Here is a 22,279-nt window from a genome sequence, read left to right as displayed (position 1 = left end):
TTGAGAATGATGAGGGCAATGAATGTACAAATGTGCTTTACACAATTGATGTATGTATGGATTGTGATAAGAGTTGTATAAGCCCCTAATAAAATGATTTTTTTAAATGACAGCAAAAAAATAAATAAATAAAGGTTATAGCCATCGGAAGTAAAAAAAAAAAAATAATGTATATATTATCAAGGGTTCATGAGGGAGGGAGGAGTAGGGAGGGAGGGGGAAAATGAGCTAATAACAAGGGCTAAATAAAGCAGAAAACAAATGTTTTGAGAATGATGATGGCAACAAATGTACAAATGTGCTTGACACAATGGATTATATGTATGGATTGTGATGAGTTGTACGAGCCCCCAATAAAATTATTATTTTTTAATTATTTTTACAAAAAGCTCCTCTCAGTACCTCGTGAAAGTCATCCACTCCTGAATAAATATTAGGGCCTTTATTCGATCTTCCCCCACGGTCTTTGCGTTTGATTTTCTTCTGCAGATCATGTCCTCGACCAATATAACTTTTAATCCTCGGTTCAAGACCTAGAAAAGTTAAAACACATTTAACATAGTTTTAAAAAATGCATTTCAATCTATTAGTTTACAAGAAACAGTGTATTTTATAAAGTCAAGGATGTACAGTGTATTTCTCTCCACCTGTCCAGCCAGGGGCTGCTGGGTAAGTACTACACTGCTAGCTGCAAGGTTGGCAGTTCAAGACTCCCAGTCACTTTGTGGGAGAAAAATGAGGCTATCTGCTCCCATAAATATACAGTCTTGGAAACCCTATAGAGGGTTGATATGAGTTGGAATTGACTCAATAGCAGTGGCTTTCGATTAGGGTTAGATTCAGTGGGAAAGAATTAATCCTTTTATTCTTCTTACTGGGTTATTATTTTTGTCCCTCTGTTTATTAAGGGATGATAGTAACACAAGAATAGCAAAACAGGATATATATATATATATATATGCAAACCTCCTAGTTTTATTGTTTTCAATCTTCCTTATAATACGATCACTAACAAGGTCTCAAGGATTTACTGTTTTTAAGTGAATTAAATATTTTTATATTTAATGAAGACCTTATGGCTCTTATTCTCACTGCTATCAAGTTGATTACAACTCACAGTGACCCTAAGGACACAGAACTGCCCTGTGGGCTTCTGCCTCTGTAACTCCTCATGGGAGCACAAAGCATCTTTCTCCCACAGACCAGCTGGTGGTTTTGACATTAAAAGTCATAATGGTTGATTTGGCGCAAATTCAGTTTCTATGTAACTTTAAAATGGAGCTTCAAAAAGTTCGTGAAAAAATGGAATTGACAGATAAGGGAAAATTATATTAACATTTAGCTTTTAAGAACTTCGCATTTATAAATATCTAAAATGATACTGATTGATAAAATTATGTAAAAAGTTACAATAATTGTTTTCTATTTTACCCAAGTTGTATTAATCTAGTAAATTTTCTTTTTCTTTTTTCAATTAGCAATAATTGCACCTCAGGTAAACTTCATTGGCTATGATACTGCCACTTCGCAAAGCTAATTTAGTAAATTTTCTAATGCCTTTAAAACATAAAAGTTAACTAACCCAAAAGTTTCTTGGATTACATTATGATGTATGAAAAAGTAAATCTCTAATGTGCTCCTTACTTTAAAAACTGTATATAAAAATCAATCTACTTCTTAGACTGTATAAACCGCTTAGTATTATAGTAACTTCAAAATGTTCATGGACAAACTCCACTCTTTTAATTCCAATTTCTCTTGAACTTTGTGAAGCCTCATATAAAGAGAAGTGTTTTGTGGAAATAGCAAACAGACTAGGCCTGTTGCTGTTCAGCTGATTCTGACTCCGAACACCTTTACAGAACAAAGTGGGTTTCCAAGGCTGTCAGTCTTTATTGAAAGTGACTGCCACATCCTTTTCCTATGGACTGCATGGTGGGTTTGAGCACTAACACTTGGGTTAGCAGGTGAGTGCTTCCCCACTGTGGCACCAGGACGCCTTCTAGGGAAGACAGGAATGAGTACAGCCTCTCAAAATCAGAGTGAGAGACTTTCACACATTCATTTGATGGGGTTCATGGTTAGGATCTTGTCCCACTATATACTCTGACTGATCAAGAACTTTCCTGGATCATGTTTGTTATTTTGTTGTTGTTGTTATTTTTTTATAATGAATTTTTTTATTGTGAATGAGGTGGAGGGCAGGCAGAACATGTCCCTCCACCCCCCAGAATATGTTTTTATTAAACAAATAAAAGTATACCTGATAGCATTCTTCAACTGAAATAAGTTTTTTATACAGGGATGAGCCATTCAAACATCTAGAACAGCAGTTCTCAACCTGTGGGTCGTGACCCCTTTGGGAGTCGAATGACCCTTTCACAGGGTTCATTTAAGACCATTGGAACACATATTTCTGATGATCTTAGGAACTGAGACACAGCTCCTCTGTCTCCAGGTGGGTCCTCCCACATGCAGATATGCCCACATACGAGTACCTGGCCTGAAGACTGTTACCCATGCTACACCATGCTTCAAGACAAAATTTCATTTATTTGTATTTAGAAATAAATATTTCACAATATATGATGACATATTGTTTTTGTGATTAATTACTAAGCTTTAATTATGTTCAATTTGTAACAATGAAAAAACATCCTGCATATCAGATATTTACATTACGATTCATAACAGTAGCAAAATTGCAGTTATGAAGGCGCAACAAAAATAATGTTATGGTTGGGGGTCACCACCACATGAAGAACTGTAGTAAAGGGTCACAGCATTAGGAAGGCTGAGAACCACTGATCTAGAACAACATGGGCATCACTGAAGACCTTGGTAGAAAGGCAAACTGTGGGGTCCCACCTGAATCAGAATCAGATACTCTGGGGGTATGTCCAGCCAGCTTTGTCTTAGCAAGCTCTCCAGATTTTCATGCTCTCTGCAGTTAGAAGCAGTAGACTAGAAGAATTGCTTGGATGGCTTATACACAACTAACTGAAGACAAATATCAGGATCTCTGGTGGTGTAGTGATCACGAGTTGGGCTGTGATCCCCGTGGTCGGCAGTTTGGGTTTTCTACTACTGTAAATAGTTACAGTCTCAGAAACTTACAGGGATTGCTATGAGTCAGCAATGACTTGATGCAGTCAGTGGTGTTGGGCCTACATAAGCTTCCAAACCAAGCCCACGGTCATCAGTCAATTGCAACTCATAGTAGCACTGTATAGGGTTTCCAAGGAGGTACACCACCTTCAGGAGAGCAGACAGCCTGGCAATCCAACATTTACCCAACAGCACCACCAGGGCTCCTGAACTACTTTAAAAGAAGACTCTTTGAACCAGAAAAAGCGTGAAGAAACATGACAGAAAAATTATCAACAAAGGCAACTGACAGAAAAGGGCAATTTGATATATATATAATATTTTAAAAATTGTTTCAAAGTAATTAACATTTTTTATTACATCACTTTTTCACCTCACACAAACAAAAAGACCTCTGTGTTGGGAGGATTTAGAGATACTGAGATTTACACACATTGGTGGGGGTATTGTAAACTGGAATATCATCTTTGTGCAAATCAACTTGGTATATGGATAAAAAAATTTACACGTGCAACTATACCTTTTGATCCACCAATTCTACTTTTCAGGAATTCCTTTGAAAAAAAAAAATTGCCAGAATGTCTTCTGTGATATTTATAAAGATGTTTAAAAACCAAACAAATTGAAGGTAACTTAAATGTGAAATGATTATAACCCACAAACTCTACACTTGTTAAGACACACTATGGTATATGTTATTTAATCTAATACAATGAAGATATTAGAAATTATTCATTAACTTAAGAATAACTGAGATACAATTCATAATTAAGGGAAAAATAAGTTGTAACATAATATGCAGTTTTGGGTTCAAAATAATGATCAGAAAATTTCTAATTTCTAAAAGAATATGAACCAAACATAGTAATAGTAATTATTTCTGCCATCATTGGAATTTCAATTATCTTTGTTTTAAGCTTGATTTTTACTACTGCCCCTTCCTCAGTTTTCCATATTACCACATATTACTTTCAAAATTCAAGGGAAAAACAAATGTCAAAATAAAATGTGATACACAATTCCTCAAAGAACAAAGAAAGAAGAGCTTGGAAGGATAAACCTCAGGTGGGGAGGGTGAGCATGTCCTCTCTATAAGTAGACTGGTCCTAGACTCCACATCTGGACTCCAGGACAGTATAAGTCAGAGGAATTTTGCTAAGAAATAAAATCCTAGAAGCAGTTTACTCAAGCTTACTTCTTTAATCAAAAATAACTAAATGACAATCACATTAAGAATGTTGCGACTCATTACTTCACCTCAGAGAGTAGGGAGAAGGAAAAACATGACAGTTTGGTATACTTTTAAAATATTAGTATCTTCTTCTAATTAAAGTATTAGGCCAACATGCATATCTATATATTTGTAGACTTTTATCCTCAAGGACTATACACGGTCTATAAAAAAAACAAAACAACAACAAATTCAGGTTCTACAAAATAAGCTGATCTTGAGAATGGGTAAGTAAGTCTCTAAACTTTTACTTCACCACTAACTGTTTTGGATGAAGAGTCTCATGTTATAAAACAAATTGTTAATTTCAGACTGACCTTGTTGGAATCCTTTCATTCTCTGCTTTTTCCCTGGTTCTTTAGAAAATGATGATCCTACAGCAGAATTTGAGATTTCTTTGGCTTGTCTATACTGTTTCAGTTGCTTGACAAAATCTTCCTCTGTTTCCTGGCTGTAGTTACCAAAGTTGTCATCGCTGTAGGTACTGTACTCATCATATTCTTTATTTTTAAATTTTTTGTTATGTGGATCTTTGGGGGATGTCATGTAACTTCCTGATATATGGCCACGCTAAGTGAAAATGGACAATGATTATTGAAATCTTTCACACATAGAGCAGTTTCACACATACAACACAGGTTATCTTTTCTCCCCAGAACTCTGGGAGAAAGAAGAATGAAAAGGTAAGTTATTTGTTCTGCCTCTTGATTAGTATTTACCTACACTATTAAAACTTGGTTCAAAAAGTAAATGCTACCTCTGACACTAATAAGCACTTTAATGTTCATGCTTTAGTTTTTTTTACAGATATATATTTTCATGATACATAAGAATACTTAAAAATTCGCATCATACAGGAAATCCTTCTGTACAGTAATAAAAAGGCCCTTCTGAAAATAAGAAAAAGAATAGTTATGGGGAGTACTGGGTTGAAAGATATGTACACGTTGGGCAAGGTCAGCAGTTACAAACCACCAGCTGCTCTGAGGGAGAAAGATGAGGCTTTTAACTCTCCTAATGAGGTACACAGTCTCGGAAACTCACAGGGGCAGGTCTAACCTGTCCAATATGTTGCTAAGAGTCAGAATTGGCTCAATGGCAGAATGTTTTGTTTTTGTTTAAATGTATGGAAATTTTTATTAAAAGGATATGTTTATACTTGAAGTCTAATAGAAAAAGCAGCTCCTTTTCTACAGTAAAAAAAACAAACAACCCTGACCAAATAAATTGCTCATTAACAAAACCCAATGCCATCGATTCTGACTCAGCAACCCACAGGACAGAGAACGCTCCACGGCGTTTCCGAAACTGTCAATCTCTACAGGACCACACAGTCGCATCCTTCTTCTGTGGGGTAGTTAGTGAGTTTGAACCAATGACCATGCAGTTAGCAGCCACGATGTTTAACTAACTACACTACCATTTCTCTGGAAATTTCCTAGTAGTAACTGTTTATAACTAGATTAATAATTTTATTGTTCCTTTATAAAACCAAGTGAAAACAAAAAATACACTTTAGACCTGGAAGTTTATTTAATAATAGTATTCAAGTGTATCTTTATTCATTAAAATATTTTCATTAGTTCCACCATGTCCTCTGTCAGTTAAGAAAAAAACTGCACATACGTACAACTTGAGGATCTAGAAATGCCCAGATGATGACTTTATTTTAATTTAGTGCATTTTAAATGTGATAGATTAATACTGCCTGGGGAAAAGACTTGTATGTTTAATTTGGAAAATCATTCTGATCTTTATTCATCATAAAATAGATGGAAAATAAATGGTGAAGAAAATCAATTAGCCTATCAATTTTAAACTGTAACGGCACTCTTTTCTGACTTGTTTTAAGTAGAACTTTCACTGAGAGTTTTAAAAGCCTTTGTGTCTCTCTCACTGTCAGGTCAGTTGTGGCTCATGGTGCCCTCTATGATGGAGCTGAACTGCCTGCGTGTTTCTGAGGCTGTACATCTGTCAGCGAGCAGAAAGTCTCATCTTTCTCCCACAGACACGTTTTACATGCTCACTGAAATAACAAAACACACCCATCAGCAGGGTTTAATAAATGCTTTTTTTTTTCAAGCCCGAGTAGGAGGAAATAAAGGAAATTTTAAAAAGATGAATTTTGTCAAAATACAAAATGTATCTGTGTCTTGTTCAGTGATTACTAAGTTCTATTGCTGCTAGCATATTTGTGGGGACAGATGGTTTCTTTAAAACAGAAACTGAATCCACGACAATCAAGGGAAAAGAGTCCATTAGAGACAGAAAAGGGAAATTACGTAAAGTTCTCTCATTTAACTGCAGCCTATGAATTCAATATTCAATCTGGAATAATACATGTTATATAATAGACACGTGTTATCCAACATAATGGAATTTTAAAGTGTACTTGAGGTATTTTCTAATTCTCAGTCAACTCTAAAATATATGTGGAAGAAATACTACTGAACTTTCTCTTATCGTAATGTGGATAGACTAAGTAGTTCATGCCTACCCCTAAAAAAAGCAGGAAAAGTAGGAACCTGGGTGGTGTAGTGGTTACTCATTGGGCTGTGATCCACGTGGTCTGCAGTTCAACACACCAGCAGCTCTGAGGGAGCAAGAATGGGCTTTCTATTCCCATGAACAGTGACAGTTTCAGAAACCTGTAGGGAGGTCACTATGCGTCAGCACTGACTTGATGGCTGTGGGTTTGGTTTGGTTTAAGACATCCCAGAAATGACAAATTAGTGATGGGTACTGAAAAATGAACACTAAAGAATCAGTTGAACTGGACACCCCCTTACGGAAGGGTCGCGGGGAGGAGACGAGCCAGTCAGGGTGCAGCGTAACAATGATGAAACATGCAACTTTCCTCTAGTTCTTAAATGCTTCCTCCCCCCCACTATCATGATCCCAATTCTACCTTACAAATCTGGCTAGACCTGGAAACACAGGGAATCCAGGATGGATGATCCCTTAAGTGGGAAGGTGGGGTAGAAAGAGAGAACCAATTACAAGGGTCTATATATAACCTCCTCCCTGGGGGACGTACAACAGAAAAGTGGGTGAAGGGAGACATCGGACAGTGTCGGATAAGACAAAATAACAGTTTGCAAATTATCAAGGGTTCATGAGGGAGTGGGGGAGCGGAGAGGGAAGGGGAAAAATGAGGAGCTGACACCAGGGGCTTAAGTGGAGAGCAAATGTTAGGAGACTGACGAAGGTAACGAACGCACAAATGTGCTTTATACAATTGATGTATGTACGGATTGTGATAAGAGTTGTATGAGCCCCCAATAAAGTGATTAAAAACAAAAACAAAAAAGAATCAGTTGAAAACCTGACTAGCACTTCTGACTCTACCTCTATACAAACAAAAAAAAAGGAAGAGTCCAAAGTCTAGTGGGAATAGAAGTTTACAATGTGGGTGGAATTTCAAAGCATGAATCAAGGGCTGCAGCCCTATTTTAGATGCACAGATTTTAGGAAAGTCCCAGAAGTCTCATATTCTGAAATTGTAATAAATTTAGTTCCCAGAAATCTGGCAAAAAGTGAAAATCCTCTCACAAAGAAAAAAAGTCACCCTAAGTCTCAAATTATTTTCACAAATGACACACTCATTCCTCGCTTATTGACTACCTCGCTATCTGACATGCTGAGTTTATGACCACAGTAAAAAAAATCTATTATTTTGCATATTTACAACATAAATCTGGCAGTAACAAATGCCAAGGAGCAAGGCAAGCATATAGCTTGGCTGAGGTGATTAAAGTTAGGTGTTAACTTGACTGGATCGCGATTCTCAGTGATTTGGCAGTGTAATGATATACTTTGACATCTATGGAGTGATGTAGTTATTCTCCACTTTGTGATATGATGTGGCCATTCTCCATTTCCACATAATGTTTTTGCATAACAACCTTGTCTTTGGAACCTAATCATGTTGGTAACTGAGCATTGCATTTTAATGCAACGTTCAGTGCATACACATGCAGAAACACTCAGACTCAAGACATGAGGTGGAAAAGACTAGAAATGAAAGGAGAAAGAAAGAATCAAAGACTGATTACCAGATTGAGACTCAGGTCTACAGGAAAGAATGAAGAACACTAAAATGAATGTAGACTATTCTCTTTCCCTTTTGTAATTTCTTTAACTGATATTTTTAAAACAAAAGAAAAACACTGAATAAAGAATCACACTGAATCTGTGGCATATACTTGGATAGCAGCCAATGTAAGATGACAATAAGTAACTGCATAATGTTGAAAGAATATTACATATTTAGAACAAATACACTATTGTCTATGCATGCAAATTAGCCCTGTCCTTCAGAAGAGTCACCACCGAGGGTTGTGTATTTACTCCAATAATGCTCATGGGACACTGAGGAATGGGAAGCAAGTCTATGCAGATGAATTCTTTATTCTCATATTTAAGAAGCCTGGGAATCCAGGGTTCTGGGTGGAGGGAGACCTATACACTTGTGAGTTAGAGATGAATCCCAATCACATTCTCATAATAAGATTAATCCCCACAATATCCTCCCATAACAGTGCTACCTTAGTGTTACCTCCTACAAGAAAATGGCAGGCAGCTTGAGCTATAGGAGCAGACGAGTTGAGTGCTTAGGGGACAGTCACTCCCCCTTACCTACGCCTAGTACTGGTGTTAGGTTACTCCTCCAATGAGCTCAGGGACCTTAGAGTTAAGGTACTTCCCACTTTGATATGGAGGTAGTTACTTGTAATTAAGGGGCTTGCATGCTCCAAGACTATATAAAATGGTGTGAGAATACGTTTTTTCTCTCTCTCCCGGACCTGGTTCCTGATACCATGGAAGAGGTGAGCACCCCAATACTTTTGTCTGCCTCTTGATTTCTTCCCTTCAATTATATAACCATCCCTTACAACCCATCTAGATGTGGGCTGGATCCCACAATGCTATCCCTGTTTTAAGTATTTTTTATTTCCTTCTTAGGATTTCTCTCAGTAACGGCTATAAATCAAGAGCTTATAAATCTCATTACTTGATATTTTAAAATGTCTTCTTATGTGAAATAGATATGTCCATCATGAGCATCTTTTTATACACTGGAAGAGTCCATAAATAACTTCTGACTATTTCTTAAAAAAAAAAATCCAACTTAAATTTGGACCCCAAATTAATGATTGGTGAATTCAATGGATTTAAAACATTTCTAATGAATAATTATAAAAATGTTCTGAGTATGGCAGTACTCAATGACCTCATATTGAATATATACATTCTAATGTTCACCTAACTTAATACAATTACTAATGAGAATATCATTCCTACTCAAATTTTAAAGAGACATTTTTTTTTTTAACATTTTATTAGGGGCTCATACAACTGTTATCCCAATCCATACACACATCAATTGTGTAAAGCGCATTTGTACATCGTTTCTCAAAACATTTTCTCACCATTAAAACCCCCGACATTAGGTCCTCATTTTTCCCCTCCCTCCCCGCTCCCCGCTCCCACATGAACCCTTGATAGTTTATAAATGGGTATTTTGTCATTTCTTGCCCTGTTCGACGTCTCCCTTCAACCACTTTTCGGTTGTCTGTCCCCCAGGGAGGAGGTCACACACAGTTCCATGTAATCGGTTCCCTCTTTCCTACCCCTTCTCCCTTTACCCTCCCTGTTTTTCCACTCACACCACTGGTCCTATAGGGCTCATCCATCCTGGATTCCCTGTATTTTCAGTTCCTATCTGTACCAGTGTACCTTAAAGAGACATTTTAATAACGACTTATATTTTCAGTTTTCACTTACTGAACAACTTCAAGCAAATCAGAATTTAGAATTAACTCTAACTAGCATTAGCAATTTGATTTCTAAATTCCCAAGAGAGTAGGAACATAATTTTTTTTTTCTCTCATCGAGTCAATACCAACTAATAGAAATTCTTTTTTTTTTTTCATTGCTTTAGTAGGGGCTCATACAACTTTTATCACAATCCACACATACATCAATTGTGTAAAGCACATTTGTACATTCATTGCCCTCATCATTCTCAAGGAACATCCACTTAATAGAAGGAATAGAGCCTTTTAGACCAACCAGCACCACACAGTGACAGAGTGGCAAAAAACAGAAAATCATTTCAGACTGGTGTACATTGACCTGGACACTCCCCAGTGCTCTTGAGAGCATCAATATTTTTCTAGTAGAGAAAATAAATCATACTCACAAAGAGGACTCTGCTCACACAGTGCAATATATTTAAGAATGATAGAAAGTTTACTATGTTTTAAAATTAATTTTCAAAATACCTGAAATAATTTTTACACTTAGAGAGGTAGATATCACCTATATATCTTCAAATTTTATTACCTCATTTCCTAATAATTCTAGATGAACTAGTATTGTTGTTATATAGTCTTTATTTTTAAAGGTTTAAAGTTTCTAGCATATGTCTTATAAAACATTATTCAAAAATACCAAAAAGCAAAGCAATAAAATTGAAAGCTTCAACATTCTCTTTAAAAGGCAATACCTGAGGAAATGGAATGTTATAATCCCTGTAGAAACCAGCTCCTTTTTTACGGGAGCTTTCTGTATGTTCAACATCTGAAGCAAGGCTGTCATCTGAACTGTTATCACTAGATGGAGAATTGTGCTGAAGGGGGAAAAAATAAATACATCACATGTACAAAAGGAAAAACGTTTTGTTAGTAACTAGATAAGCGTGTTTCACTCAGAGGTGCCAATTAAGATTATAATATTCGAATACACTCTGAAAGATGAACTGGACAATTCTTACTCCATAGGCCATCATCACACCAACTTCCTTCTAAGTTTCTGGAAGAAAGTGTATCTTCCTATCTGCTCAGAAATTTTATGTCAGCACTCTCTTCACCACCCCTTTGGCCCAAGGACTTCAAACAGAAATATTGAGAAACTATGCTCTAAAAAAAATCTAGATTAAAGCTCATTTTAATGGTAGTAAAAACTGGTTCCTTATCAACAGAAATAATCCAATAGTATCAGTACACTATGCACACACAGGCTTCAAATAGTTCACAGCAAATTTCACTGTTTCTTAATTTCATTTTTCCATGAACTTTTGAAGTCTCCTCATTTTCGTTTATTTTTACCTGGCTTTAGAGTTCTTTTTCATAACAACCCTAATGCTAAAAGCCACCAAAATTCAAAAAATTAAAATAAGAAATATAACCCACAATTGAAGAAAAGTTAAATTAAAATCAGACATAATTAATAGAAAAATATCAAAAGCAAGCTTTTTCAAGGATGAGTGTCATTTCCCCCCCAAAAATGTCATTGAATCTTCTCCACCTGGTTAGAATTAATGACCTTCTCAGATAGTATGCGCTCTTCAAAGAGCTCTTGAAGATCTTATCAAGTGAAGACACTGGGCCTGCATTTTATCATCCTTGCATTCCCAGCATGTAGGTCTAGGGGAAATTCAGTAAAACTGAATAAAATTGAGCTTTGATGCTTAAACAGGGGAAGACTGTTTTCTTCTACTTTATTCTTCAATTCTCCTTCGTACAGGAGGGCAAAGTGTTTTCCTTTGCTTTGTTCTTAAAGGCATCAAGGTTTGGTTTGTAGTGTTCATTGTTTTGTTCTTAAAGGTAGGGAGGTTTTATAGTGTTCACTTTTTGATTTGATAAGTGATATAAAGAAATAGTTTCACAATTATTCTGTGAAACTTCAACTGTACTTAATTATTGTTGGTTAGGGTTTGAACTAAATATTGCCCCTTTATAAAAAGCCAAACTTACTCAGTGACTAACAGAAGGCAACTCCAATTCAGAAAAATCTTTTACTTGAAAAACACTATCAGAGCAAGACTTGCTTAAAAAGAATAAATGAAGAGATTGCAATAGTAAGATTATCAAAGAAGGACTTGTTTAAGGAAGAAGATTCCTCTAAAAACAGAAACTAAGATATACAGTATTTGTAGCTCACATATAGTATTAAGAAGAATAGGCTTACCACACCATCCTTTCATAAGTCAAAATGTTAAGTGAAGAAGCAATTACCATGAACTTATATTGAACAACAGTTTTTGAGTGCTCCATGATCCCAAAAATAACCTATTGAATCACACCAAATAGCACATAAAATTAAGCTAACACTAATCTGCAGTGTTTGCACCGTTCATAGTTAACTTGAAGCCGAGATGTGCGAGTGCAGTGCACAGGAAAGGAGCTTGCTGGTGCTACTCTTGCTCAGTGTGCACTGTCTCTTTAATGGTTCCCTACAAAACAAATGCCCGTTTCCCTTTCTGCCTTTCTTTAGGTAGGCCAAACCCATTCAGTGCCATCTAGACCATTCTGACCCATAACCACCCTATAAGACAGTATAGACCTGCCCCTTTGGGTTCCAAGACTTCGCATCTCTAATGGAGCAGAAAGTCACATCTTTCTCCAGAAAAAGTGCCCAGTGGATTTGAATCACTGCCCTTGAGGTTAGCAGTTAAATGTGGAACCCACTAATCCACCAATGTTCCTTTCACTTATAGCCAAAACAGGTACTCATTTAGGTCTTAACTGAAAATGAAGTGGCATAAACCGAATGTTCAAAAAGCCAAGGATAGTATCAAAGAATCTCATAATTACATGAAAAGGCCATTAAAATACTTTAAAATTTTCCAACATCTATCTTTGCCAAGCCAGTTTTTCCTCATAGACTTGAACCAAAATAACAAAGCAACTGTCTGAATGCAGAAACAGATGTGAAACTCTAGCTATTTCTGTTAATCCAGATGCTAAAAACTATACTAAAATATAAAATTATATTAGCAACCCTTTCTTTGTTTAAATGGTATTTCTTACTGAAAATATATTACTTAGTAGGCTATGAACTGGGCTGCTAACCACAAGGTCAGCAGTTTAAAACAACCAGATGCTCCGTGGGAGAAAGATTACGCTTTCTACTCCCATAAGAAATCAGTCTCAGAAACCCACAGGTATAGCTCTACCCTGTCCTGTATGGTCGCTATGAGTCAGCACTGATTCAGTGGCAGTGAGGAAGTTTATGTTAACAAGAGAAAGAAAGAAAAATGGGGGTATTTACCTAAAATTAGCAATTAAATTACACAGAAAATAGAAGAATCCTTACACTTCACTTAAAATTTAAGTGAAAAAAACTGGAGTAAAAGAAAATAAAGGAATCCAAGGATCAGAAAAGGAACCATTCTAGAGCACTGTCTTCATGAATCATGGCTTCTTCTAGTTAGGGACCAGAACTAGACGGTGCTTGGTTCCCAAACCCACTGCAATCTAGTGGATTTCAACTCATAAGTACCCTGTATAGGGTTTCCAAGGCTATATAAATCTTTATGGAAGCCTTAGCTTTCTCCTGGGAGCAACTGGTGGGTTTAAACTGCAATTTTGTGGCTACTACTACCAAACGGACAATTCACCAGTTTAGCAGAAGGATCCTAAGAGAAAGAGAAAATCATGGAACAAAACTTTTGATTTTTTTTCTTTCTTCTTTTGATTCTTAAAGAACCAAGACTTGAAGAAAAAACCAGGGAGGCTAGAGAAATCCCTGAGACTACAACTTTGAGATATTCCTTAAACTTTTATCAAAATTATCACCCGAGATACTTTTTAATTCAATAGCAGATTAACTAAAAAATTAAAGAATGCCACCTTTGAGCATTGTGCTCTTTTAAAAAATTAACTCGTGTGACCAGATGACCAACAGTTACTTTAAAAACATAAATGTGAAAGTTGGGGGATGAAGTTAATGAGAATGAAATAACTAGAACACAAATAATGAGAATGTTGACACAATTTAAAGAATGTAACCAATGTCACTAAACACCACATGTGGTAATTATTGAATGGACCCATGTTTTGCTATGTATACTTTCACCAAAAATACAGTACTTTTACAACTAAGTGGGAAGAGCTGAAACATTTTTATTTGAAAATTTTTTGTCATTTTTCTTCAGTTTTAAGAATATTGCTTGTTTTTTAATCATTTTTATTGGGGGCGCGTACAACTCTTATCACAATCCATCCATCCATCCATTGTGTCAAGCACATTTGTACATATGTTGCCATCATCATTCTCAAAACATTTGCTTTCTACTTGAGCCCTTGGTATCTATTGTTTGTTTATTGTTTGAAAGTATTCCTTGAATTTTTGTTCTTACCCATAACAAATTGGTAGATTATTTCCTTCATTATACTCGATTAATGTCAAGTCTAAAGTATTAGGCTTACTATAGAACTCTTAACAAGGAGAATCAAATCACCAGATAATGAATAAAGAAGGCAAAAAGACATACTGTCTGTGTTAGGCTGGATCGACTAGACAAACAATTCCAGACATTAATATTGTATACAAAAGAGCTTTCTATCAAGTAATTGTATATGAGGAAACATCCCAGCCCCGTCCAAATCAAGTCCATAAGGCTGATACTAGTTCATAAGTCCAATTCTAATCCATAAATCCCTCTTCAGACTCACGAAGCCATATGCAATGATGCAGGAAGATCACAGGCCGGTGGGTGCAAAGTCTTGTGGATAATTTATAAATTATTACTTTGCCTTAAATCCTATCCAATTTTTCCTAAGTCCAAAACTTCTGCAGACTCTGTTCATAATATTCACCATCACTGAATATTTCCTCCTCTTTCCAATTCCATTTTTGTTTTTACATTAATTTTAACCCTTCCTGCTCAATTCTTTTTCTTGTTTCACTGTGTAATTATCTGAACTGCATAATTAGCAACAGTAAAACATCTAATTTTCTGTCTCTATGTAGTTCGTTCTTTATTATATACTGTTGGCAGTCCTCAGAGATGTTGCATATGAGTTCAGATCACTGCAATAAAGCAAATATCACAATAGACTGAGTCGCACAAATTTTTTTGTTTTCCAGTGAATTCACAAGTTATGTCTACACTATATTATATTCTATTAAAGGAAACCTGGTGGTGCTGTGGGTTAGGCATTGGACTAATAACTATAAGGTTGATGGTTCAAACCCACCAGCCACTCAACAGCATTAGGTTTGGAGTTTTGTTGGTGGTAGTCTATTAAGCGTGCAACAGCATTAATAAGTTTGAAATGCTGTAAGAATTACCAAAATGTGACAGAGACATGAAGTGAGCATATGCTGTAAGAAAAATAGCATTGACAGACTTTCTCATTGCTGGGTTGACCATAAACATTTTAATTTGAAAATATGCAGTATGTGTGAAACACGGTAAAGTGGAAGTGCAATAAAACAAGGTGTGCCTGTATTTTGTTTGATCACTGTTTTATGTCTTTGAATAATCTCCCTAATTTTACCAAATAAAATTAAAGATCCTTGTGGAAATAATTTTATGTATGTTTCTTCTTTAATCAAGGTATGTAACATAGCAAAACTCAAAAATGCTTATACATTACCCAGTTTGTTTAGGCTAAAGAGTTTAAACATGAACCAGGTAATTTTATAAAGAAGAAGCTTAATAAAGTTATCCTGAGGGCAAAGAAGCTTGAGGACTAACTATATTACATACCTGTTGAACTGAATTTTACTCATGGCAACCCTCCAAGACAGAGCAGAAGTACCCTATGAGTTTCTAAGACTGGAATCTCTTTTGAAACTTCTTGATTTGAGTGAAAGTTTACAGAGCAAACTGGCTTTCCATTCAATTCATGACACTACTAGAGGACCCACAATGTAACAGCATTCTTTGCTCCCTTCTTGATTTTGTATAGTTTGTTTTTGTAAGAAGTTCGTACCTCCTGGTGTTTTTTAACCCTATAGACCTGTCTGTTACAGTTTGTCTGAAAGTTGAGCCATGTGGCTGAGATGTTTCAGACCTCAAGAGTGACCAAGAGCCATCATCTTGTCTTGGGAAATCCCACTAGTCTCTGTTAGACCAGTAAGCTTAGACTTAAAAAAAAAAATAAAAAAGATTTTTATGACTCTTTGAATCATTCTAGCAAATTACTGAACCAAAGGTATAGTTATGGAATCCTGGAAGTGCACTGGTTACATATTGGGCTGCAGGGTCAGTAGCTTACAACCATCAGAGGCACTGATGGGCACACCTGAGACCTTCTACTCCTGTAAAGAGTTAGGGTATTGGAAACCCACAGGGGCAGTGCTACCCTGTCCTATTGGGTCACTATGAGTCGGTACTGACTTGATGGCAGTGAGTTAGTGAGTAAGGGCATAGTGAAAGCTGGCAGGTCATATGTGAAGTGGTCTAAAGCTGGCATCTCAAGTCTTGGGCAGAGTTGGCAGTCTAGAGGACTGTGATCTTTCCTTTGTGAACTCTGATCTAGATCTGGTAGGTAGAATCAAGAAAAAGAATTGCATATGCAATTCTAAAAACAATCAAATTTTTATTTTCTCCATAGCGCTGCATTTAGTAATAATGGGAAGCTGAAAATGTGTCTAATGAACTGGGAGATCTAAAGATTTCAAAGCAAAATATTCTAAGTGCCTTACACATTTTCTTCTTGCTGTTTGTGAGAGAGAGATATACTAAAAGAAGAACTGTTTGTTTTTATTTAAAGGAGTCAGGGTTTAACGATTTTGAAAATTGCCAACCTTTGTAGAAGATAAACAAGATGGAATTAGGAAATGACTCCTAAGCAAAGACTAAATTTAGAGAACTATTAGGAAAATGTGGTCTAAGGATTTAGTCCAGAATGTAATTACAAAATCTTTTTGTAATTCAGAGCACTATTAAATGGGGAGGGGGCCCTCTGAGAAGATTGAAAGTATAGCTCATAGGTTATCTCAATTGATAACCTCTAAAGAGCTTACTGAAGAAATTTCTGGGTGTGGCTGTTATCTGACAAGATCAACCATAACTAAACTTAAGAGAATTTACAACAGAAACACTGCCAACTTGGGCTGAAAGGAGCAGAGTGATTAAAAAATGAAAAGAGGCTCCTGAGTCCCCCCAAATTTTAATGGCAGAAAGCAGGCTAAAGAAATGCCTCACAAAACAGGAGCCCCTGGGTTCAATATTAGAATAACAATCAACATAATTCACCACATAAATTAAAAAAAGAACTACATGATTTGAAAGGCACTGGACAAAATTCAACACTTATTATTCCTGAAAAAAAAAACCACTCAATAAATTGGAATAAAAAAGAATTCCTCAACATAATAAAGGACAAACATACAAAACCAAAGGCCAATATTACTCTCAACCGAGAGAAATTGAAAGCATTCACCTTGTGAACAGGACCAGACAAGGATGCCCTTTATCACCTCTCCTATTCAATATTGTGCTGGAAGTCTTAGCCAGAGCTATAAGGCAAGAAAGGGAAATTAAAGGCATCCAAATTAGCAAAGAACTAATACTCTCTCTACTTGAAGATACGATTTTATACATTAAAAAAAAAGAAACCAAAGACTCAGCAAGAAAATGGTTGGAATAACTCAAAGATTCAGTAAAGTGGGAGGGTACAAGAATGACACAAAAATCACTCAGATTCATTTACACTGAGAGTTCTGAAAAGAAAATCAGGAAAACAATACCACTTATAATATCCATTTAAAAGATGAAATACTTAGAAGCAAATCTAACCAGACAAACAAAAGACTAGTACAAAAAAAAAACTACAAAATGCTTCTACAAGATACCAGAGGAGACCAACATAAATAGAAGAGCATACCATGTTCCTGGCTGGACTTAACATTGTGAAAATGTCATCATTCCCCAAAGGCCTGTATTTCTGTTCACTTATTTCTTTCATACCCCCTCCCCCTTTAGTCATTCTATATTTAATAAAGAAATTAGGCAATAACCTTTTCTTCCCATTCTCTTTCATTTCCAGGATGTCATTTGAAGCAATATTCTTTTATTCTCTGTAAATAACTATTTGGTAATAATTTAAGAGCATTAATACCAGACTAGTTCCAAGGAGCTGAAGATTAAAGATGTCCCAAATGCCCAACTCTTCCAAGATCCTATTCTCCATCCATACTCTCCCCCTCCTCCTTTCGGTATATTCCCTCACATCCCTGGGTCCTGCGATTTGCTGCAACAGTACACAGGAACCTTAAGAAAATGTCTCACATGGTCCTGTGTGTTCAGTCCCAGATCTGATGGTCAGGCTGATGCAAGCCAAATGGAAATGGAAGGTCCAGAGCCAGAAGCCAAAAAGGTCTGAAAACAGCAGGTCTTCTTGCTTCTACCCATACTCAGTAATAGAAACATGGCTTTCCAGGTGATGTGATGTAAGAGTTGTACAGTGGGACCAGCTTATGTATCCCCACCGAAGGAAAACAAAGGGTGGTGTCTTAAGTCACACCCTTTTTTGTTGTTAGGTGCCACCAAGTACCCAGTCCTACGCCATTCTCATAATTGTTCCTGTTCTAGAACCCATTGCTGCAGCCATGGTGTCAATATAGCTCATCGAGGACCTTCCCCTCCTTTGCCCCCTCTCAACTTTACCAAACATGATGTCCTCCTCCGGAGACTGACCTCTCCTGACAGTATGTCCAAAGTATATAAAATGAAGTTTTGATATCCTTGCCTCTAAGGAGTACTATGGACATATTTCTTCCAAGACAGACTGGTTTGTCCTTTTAGCAGCCCAGGGTACTTTCAATATTTTTCTCCAGCACCACAATTCAAATGCATTCTTGTTCGGTCTTCTTTGTTCAATGCCTAACTTTCACATGCATATGAGGTCATCATTGAAAATACCATGGTTTGGGTCAGGTGCACCTTAGTCCTCAAAGTAACAGCCTTGCTTTTCAATACCCCAGGGAAGTCTTGTAGAGATTTACCTAAGGCAACATTTGATATTCTAATAAACAGCTAAGCAGTTGTGGAAAGAATAGGGTGGGGTACCATTTCCTTGTTACAATTGAAGTCGGCTTCATTCAGAATGTATATGTGGGCAACTCTTTGTATGAACTATCAGTGTGCAGAAGCTAGCTCACTTCTAAAGCTGGATCTGGATCCTGCATCTGGTTCCATGACCACCTATTATACAGCGATTGCTGACTCCAGGAGACATCAACACACTGCTGACTGTGGATTCATTCAGCTATGCATCCACCAGCCTGTGGTTTTCCTGTGTCATCTTCCTCCTTCTTGTTCAGTAGCTTCTGAAACTAAATCTGACCCACAGACTTAAGCCGGACTAGACGTACTCCCTTCTACAACCATGTGAGCAATTTCTTGATGTAAATCTTTTGCTATAAAACTTACAAGCGTCACCAGTTTTGCTTCTTGAGAAAACCCAGCCTAACACTTGGACTTCCTAATCAGAAGCCATAGGCACAAAGCATACATGTTGGAGGGAATGAAAATTGAGTTTGTCTGTTCCTAGCAGGCAGCGGAAGATTCTCTCGCACCTGTAGCTCAAGAGGGGAACACACAGTCTACCAGTTCTGCAAAGCTGCAGAAAATGATCTCATGGCCAGTGCCCTCAGCTGAAGCTGACCTTCTCCATGTGAGTAAAACGTTGTTGCGGCATAGCAAGCAGGGTAGACACAGTTGATCAGGGGTCTTTACAGTTGAAGATCATTATATGGCTGCATAGGAACCCTGGTGGCATAGTGGGTTATTTGTTGGTGTGCCGTCAGCAGTTTGTAAACACCAGCTGTTACAGGTAAAAAGATGAAGCATTCTTCTATTGTACATATTTAGTCTTGGAAACCCAGAGGCAGTCAGTCCTACACTGCCCTGCAGTGTTGCTCTGAGTTGGAATCAACTGAATAGCAGTGAGTTAGGTTTTGGTATTTAGCTGGGTAAGATTATATTTTATTTCCTTATCTTACTTAAATATGTTAACTCTAGTATCTTCTGGCATATAGTGTTATGTCCACTTATATAGAAATCTAATGTTTGCATCTTAATAATAGACTTGGCCTTTTTTTGCCTCAATAGTCCAAGGACTTTTTTCATTAAGTTCTTATGTTATTTGGGTATTAATCTCATTAATTCTTTTTTCTCTTATATTACCTTACATGGAATATGGTCATGATCTTGCCCTGTTGTTTACATGTAAGAGAGGGAATAGGCTAGGAAAGTTTCATGGCACTAGTGTTCTCTTCTGTTGTTAATATGAAGTAGTAAAAAATATGGTCTAATATCTTCTGAAATATGCCCCATCCCATTGTTTTCAAATGAAGAACACAGCTTTATGCTTATTTTTAGCACACATGGAACCTTTATAAAAGTTGACCAGTTTTTGTGCCTTAAAGTACCTTTCAGTAAGGTATGGGGATTAGTGTAGTATAGACTGTATTTTCTGGTTCCAAAGAATTTAAGGTAGAAATCATTAAAATATACATAAAGAATGTTTGAAATAAGAAGTACCCTTTCCCTCAAAACTCAGGAGTCAAAGACAAAAATCACAATAAAAATATTTTATTGAAAATATTTTAGTTATGATAATAAAGAATTCAATATAAAATACTGGGGTATAGGTAGCTAAATCAGGACATAGAGAAAAAAGTATAACTTTAATTTTATAAAAGGAGAATACTAGGAATGAATGAGCTAAACATTGTTTTTTTTTTAAGGACAGAAATACAAATGAAAAAAGAGTCACTACTTCAAAAATACAAATAATATGGATATAATGTTGGTAATCTTCCCCCATTTTTATCTAATCATTTCCTTCCTTGGCCTCTAGTATGCCTGTTCTCTCAGTTTGATACTACTCTTAGCAGTTAACTCCTTAGTGTGGGACTCTGTCCTAAAAGAAAGATTTAATAGTATTAGGAGTTCATCAGAAGCAGACCATCTCAGCACCATTCCAGTGTACTTCTTGTATCCACCTGTGACTTATAGCTAGTAAAGCCCTCTCCCAGTTTCTGTTGTTTTTCTTAAGTAAGCCCATGAACTTCCCATGTGAAGTAGGGACCTCCATCTCTTATGGTTATGTTTTTTGGAAGTCTCTTTATCAGCGCTTTGTTCCTTTCTTCTAATGACTGATACTATATTAGTTTTGATGCTATCTGTGGCTTTATCCTAGTCCTATATTTTGGAGGTTTACGGAGATAATTTTCTCCTTCTCTTTTTGTAGAGGTAGCCTGTAGATTTTGGGGTTTGCTACACTATTTGCTTGTCTGTTTTTAAAATCATTTTATTGGGGGCAAGTACAACTCTTATCACCGCTTGTCTGTTTTTATGAGGGAAATTCAGAGTTTAAAAAACTACCCTACGGGGGCTCTCCCCATGAGGACCACCAAGCGGGGCTGAGGGTCTGCTCCACACTCACCCTCATGTAATGATCGCTGAAGAAAAGGGTGCTACAATAAAGTGTGGTGAAGAAAGAAAATGGTGCTCAGCTATCAATTGGAATGGGGCCTGGGGTCTTAAAGACTTGAGTTCAAACAAGCATCCATCTAAGCAAGGAGTCAATTACGGAAGAAGAAGGCATGAAAGTATCCACCGGCAGGAGGAGCAGTTCTGCACTGGGCACGGGGACCACCAGGAATCAGCAACAACTGATGGTTGAAAATTAAGATTGCACGTAAAGAATATATATCATCTCACTTCCCTTCTCCCTGGTGAAAGACTGCCTCAATATGTGCACTGCATGCATTTTTCCATAGTAAGAAGCTATATTGAACTGTTTACCCCCCAAGCACTATGCTGGCAAGACAAAGATGCTAACTGCTCTTAAGCTCTTCAAAAGGTCTGTCTAAATAAGATATGCTAGATGAACAATCTGGAGGAGAAAACAACGGGACCGACAGTTCTAACGGGACATGGGAGAGGGGGAGGTGGGGGGGAAAGTAGTAGTGTTAACAAACCCAGGGACAAGGTAACAAGTGATCCAAATTGAGGAGGGTGTGGGAGGCCTGGTAGGGCATGATCAAGGTTAATGTAACCAAGAGGAATTACTGAAACCCAAATGAAGACTGAGCATGATAATGGGACAAGAGGAAAGTCAAAGGAGAGGAAGGGCTATGAGGCAAAGGGCATTTATAGAAATCTAAATAAAGGCATGTACATATGCA

General features: G+C 36.9%; 1 protein-coding gene and 1 non-coding gene across 2 annotated transcripts in view; both read right to left on the bottom strand.

The window, feature by feature from the left end:
* ZC3H6 (zinc finger CCCH-type containing 6) overlaps positions 1-22,279 on the bottom strand; it is a gene marked incomplete at its 5' end in the record, with an annotated part of 51,834 nt that overhangs the window by 27,217 nt on the left and 2,338 nt on the right. The window contains 3 exons of the mRNA XM_045287096.1: positions 403-533; positions 4,657-4,909; positions 10,851-10,973. Coding sequence (XP_045143031.1) covers positions 403-533; positions 4,657-4,909; positions 10,851-10,973 — 507 coding nt within the window. The remainder of the gene's footprint in view (positions 1-402; positions 534-4,656; positions 4,910-10,850; positions 10,974-22,279) is intronic.
* On the bottom strand, positions 1,394-1,535 carry LOC115868525. Its single transcript, XR_004045647.1, has one exon. It is a non-coding gene; the product is annotated as a U4 spliceosomal RNA (small nuclear RNA).

The sequence above is a fragment of the Echinops telfairi genome, unplaced genomic scaffold, assembly GCF_000313985.2.
Source record: "Echinops telfairi isolate 266 unplaced genomic scaffold, ASM31398v2 ScPeMD7_11;HRSCAF=52, whole genome shotgun sequence".
Lineage (NCBI taxonomy): Eukaryota > Metazoa > Chordata > Mammalia > Afrosoricida > Tenrecidae > Echinops > Echinops telfairi.
This window is presented reverse-complemented; position numbering and strand designations above follow the sequence as displayed.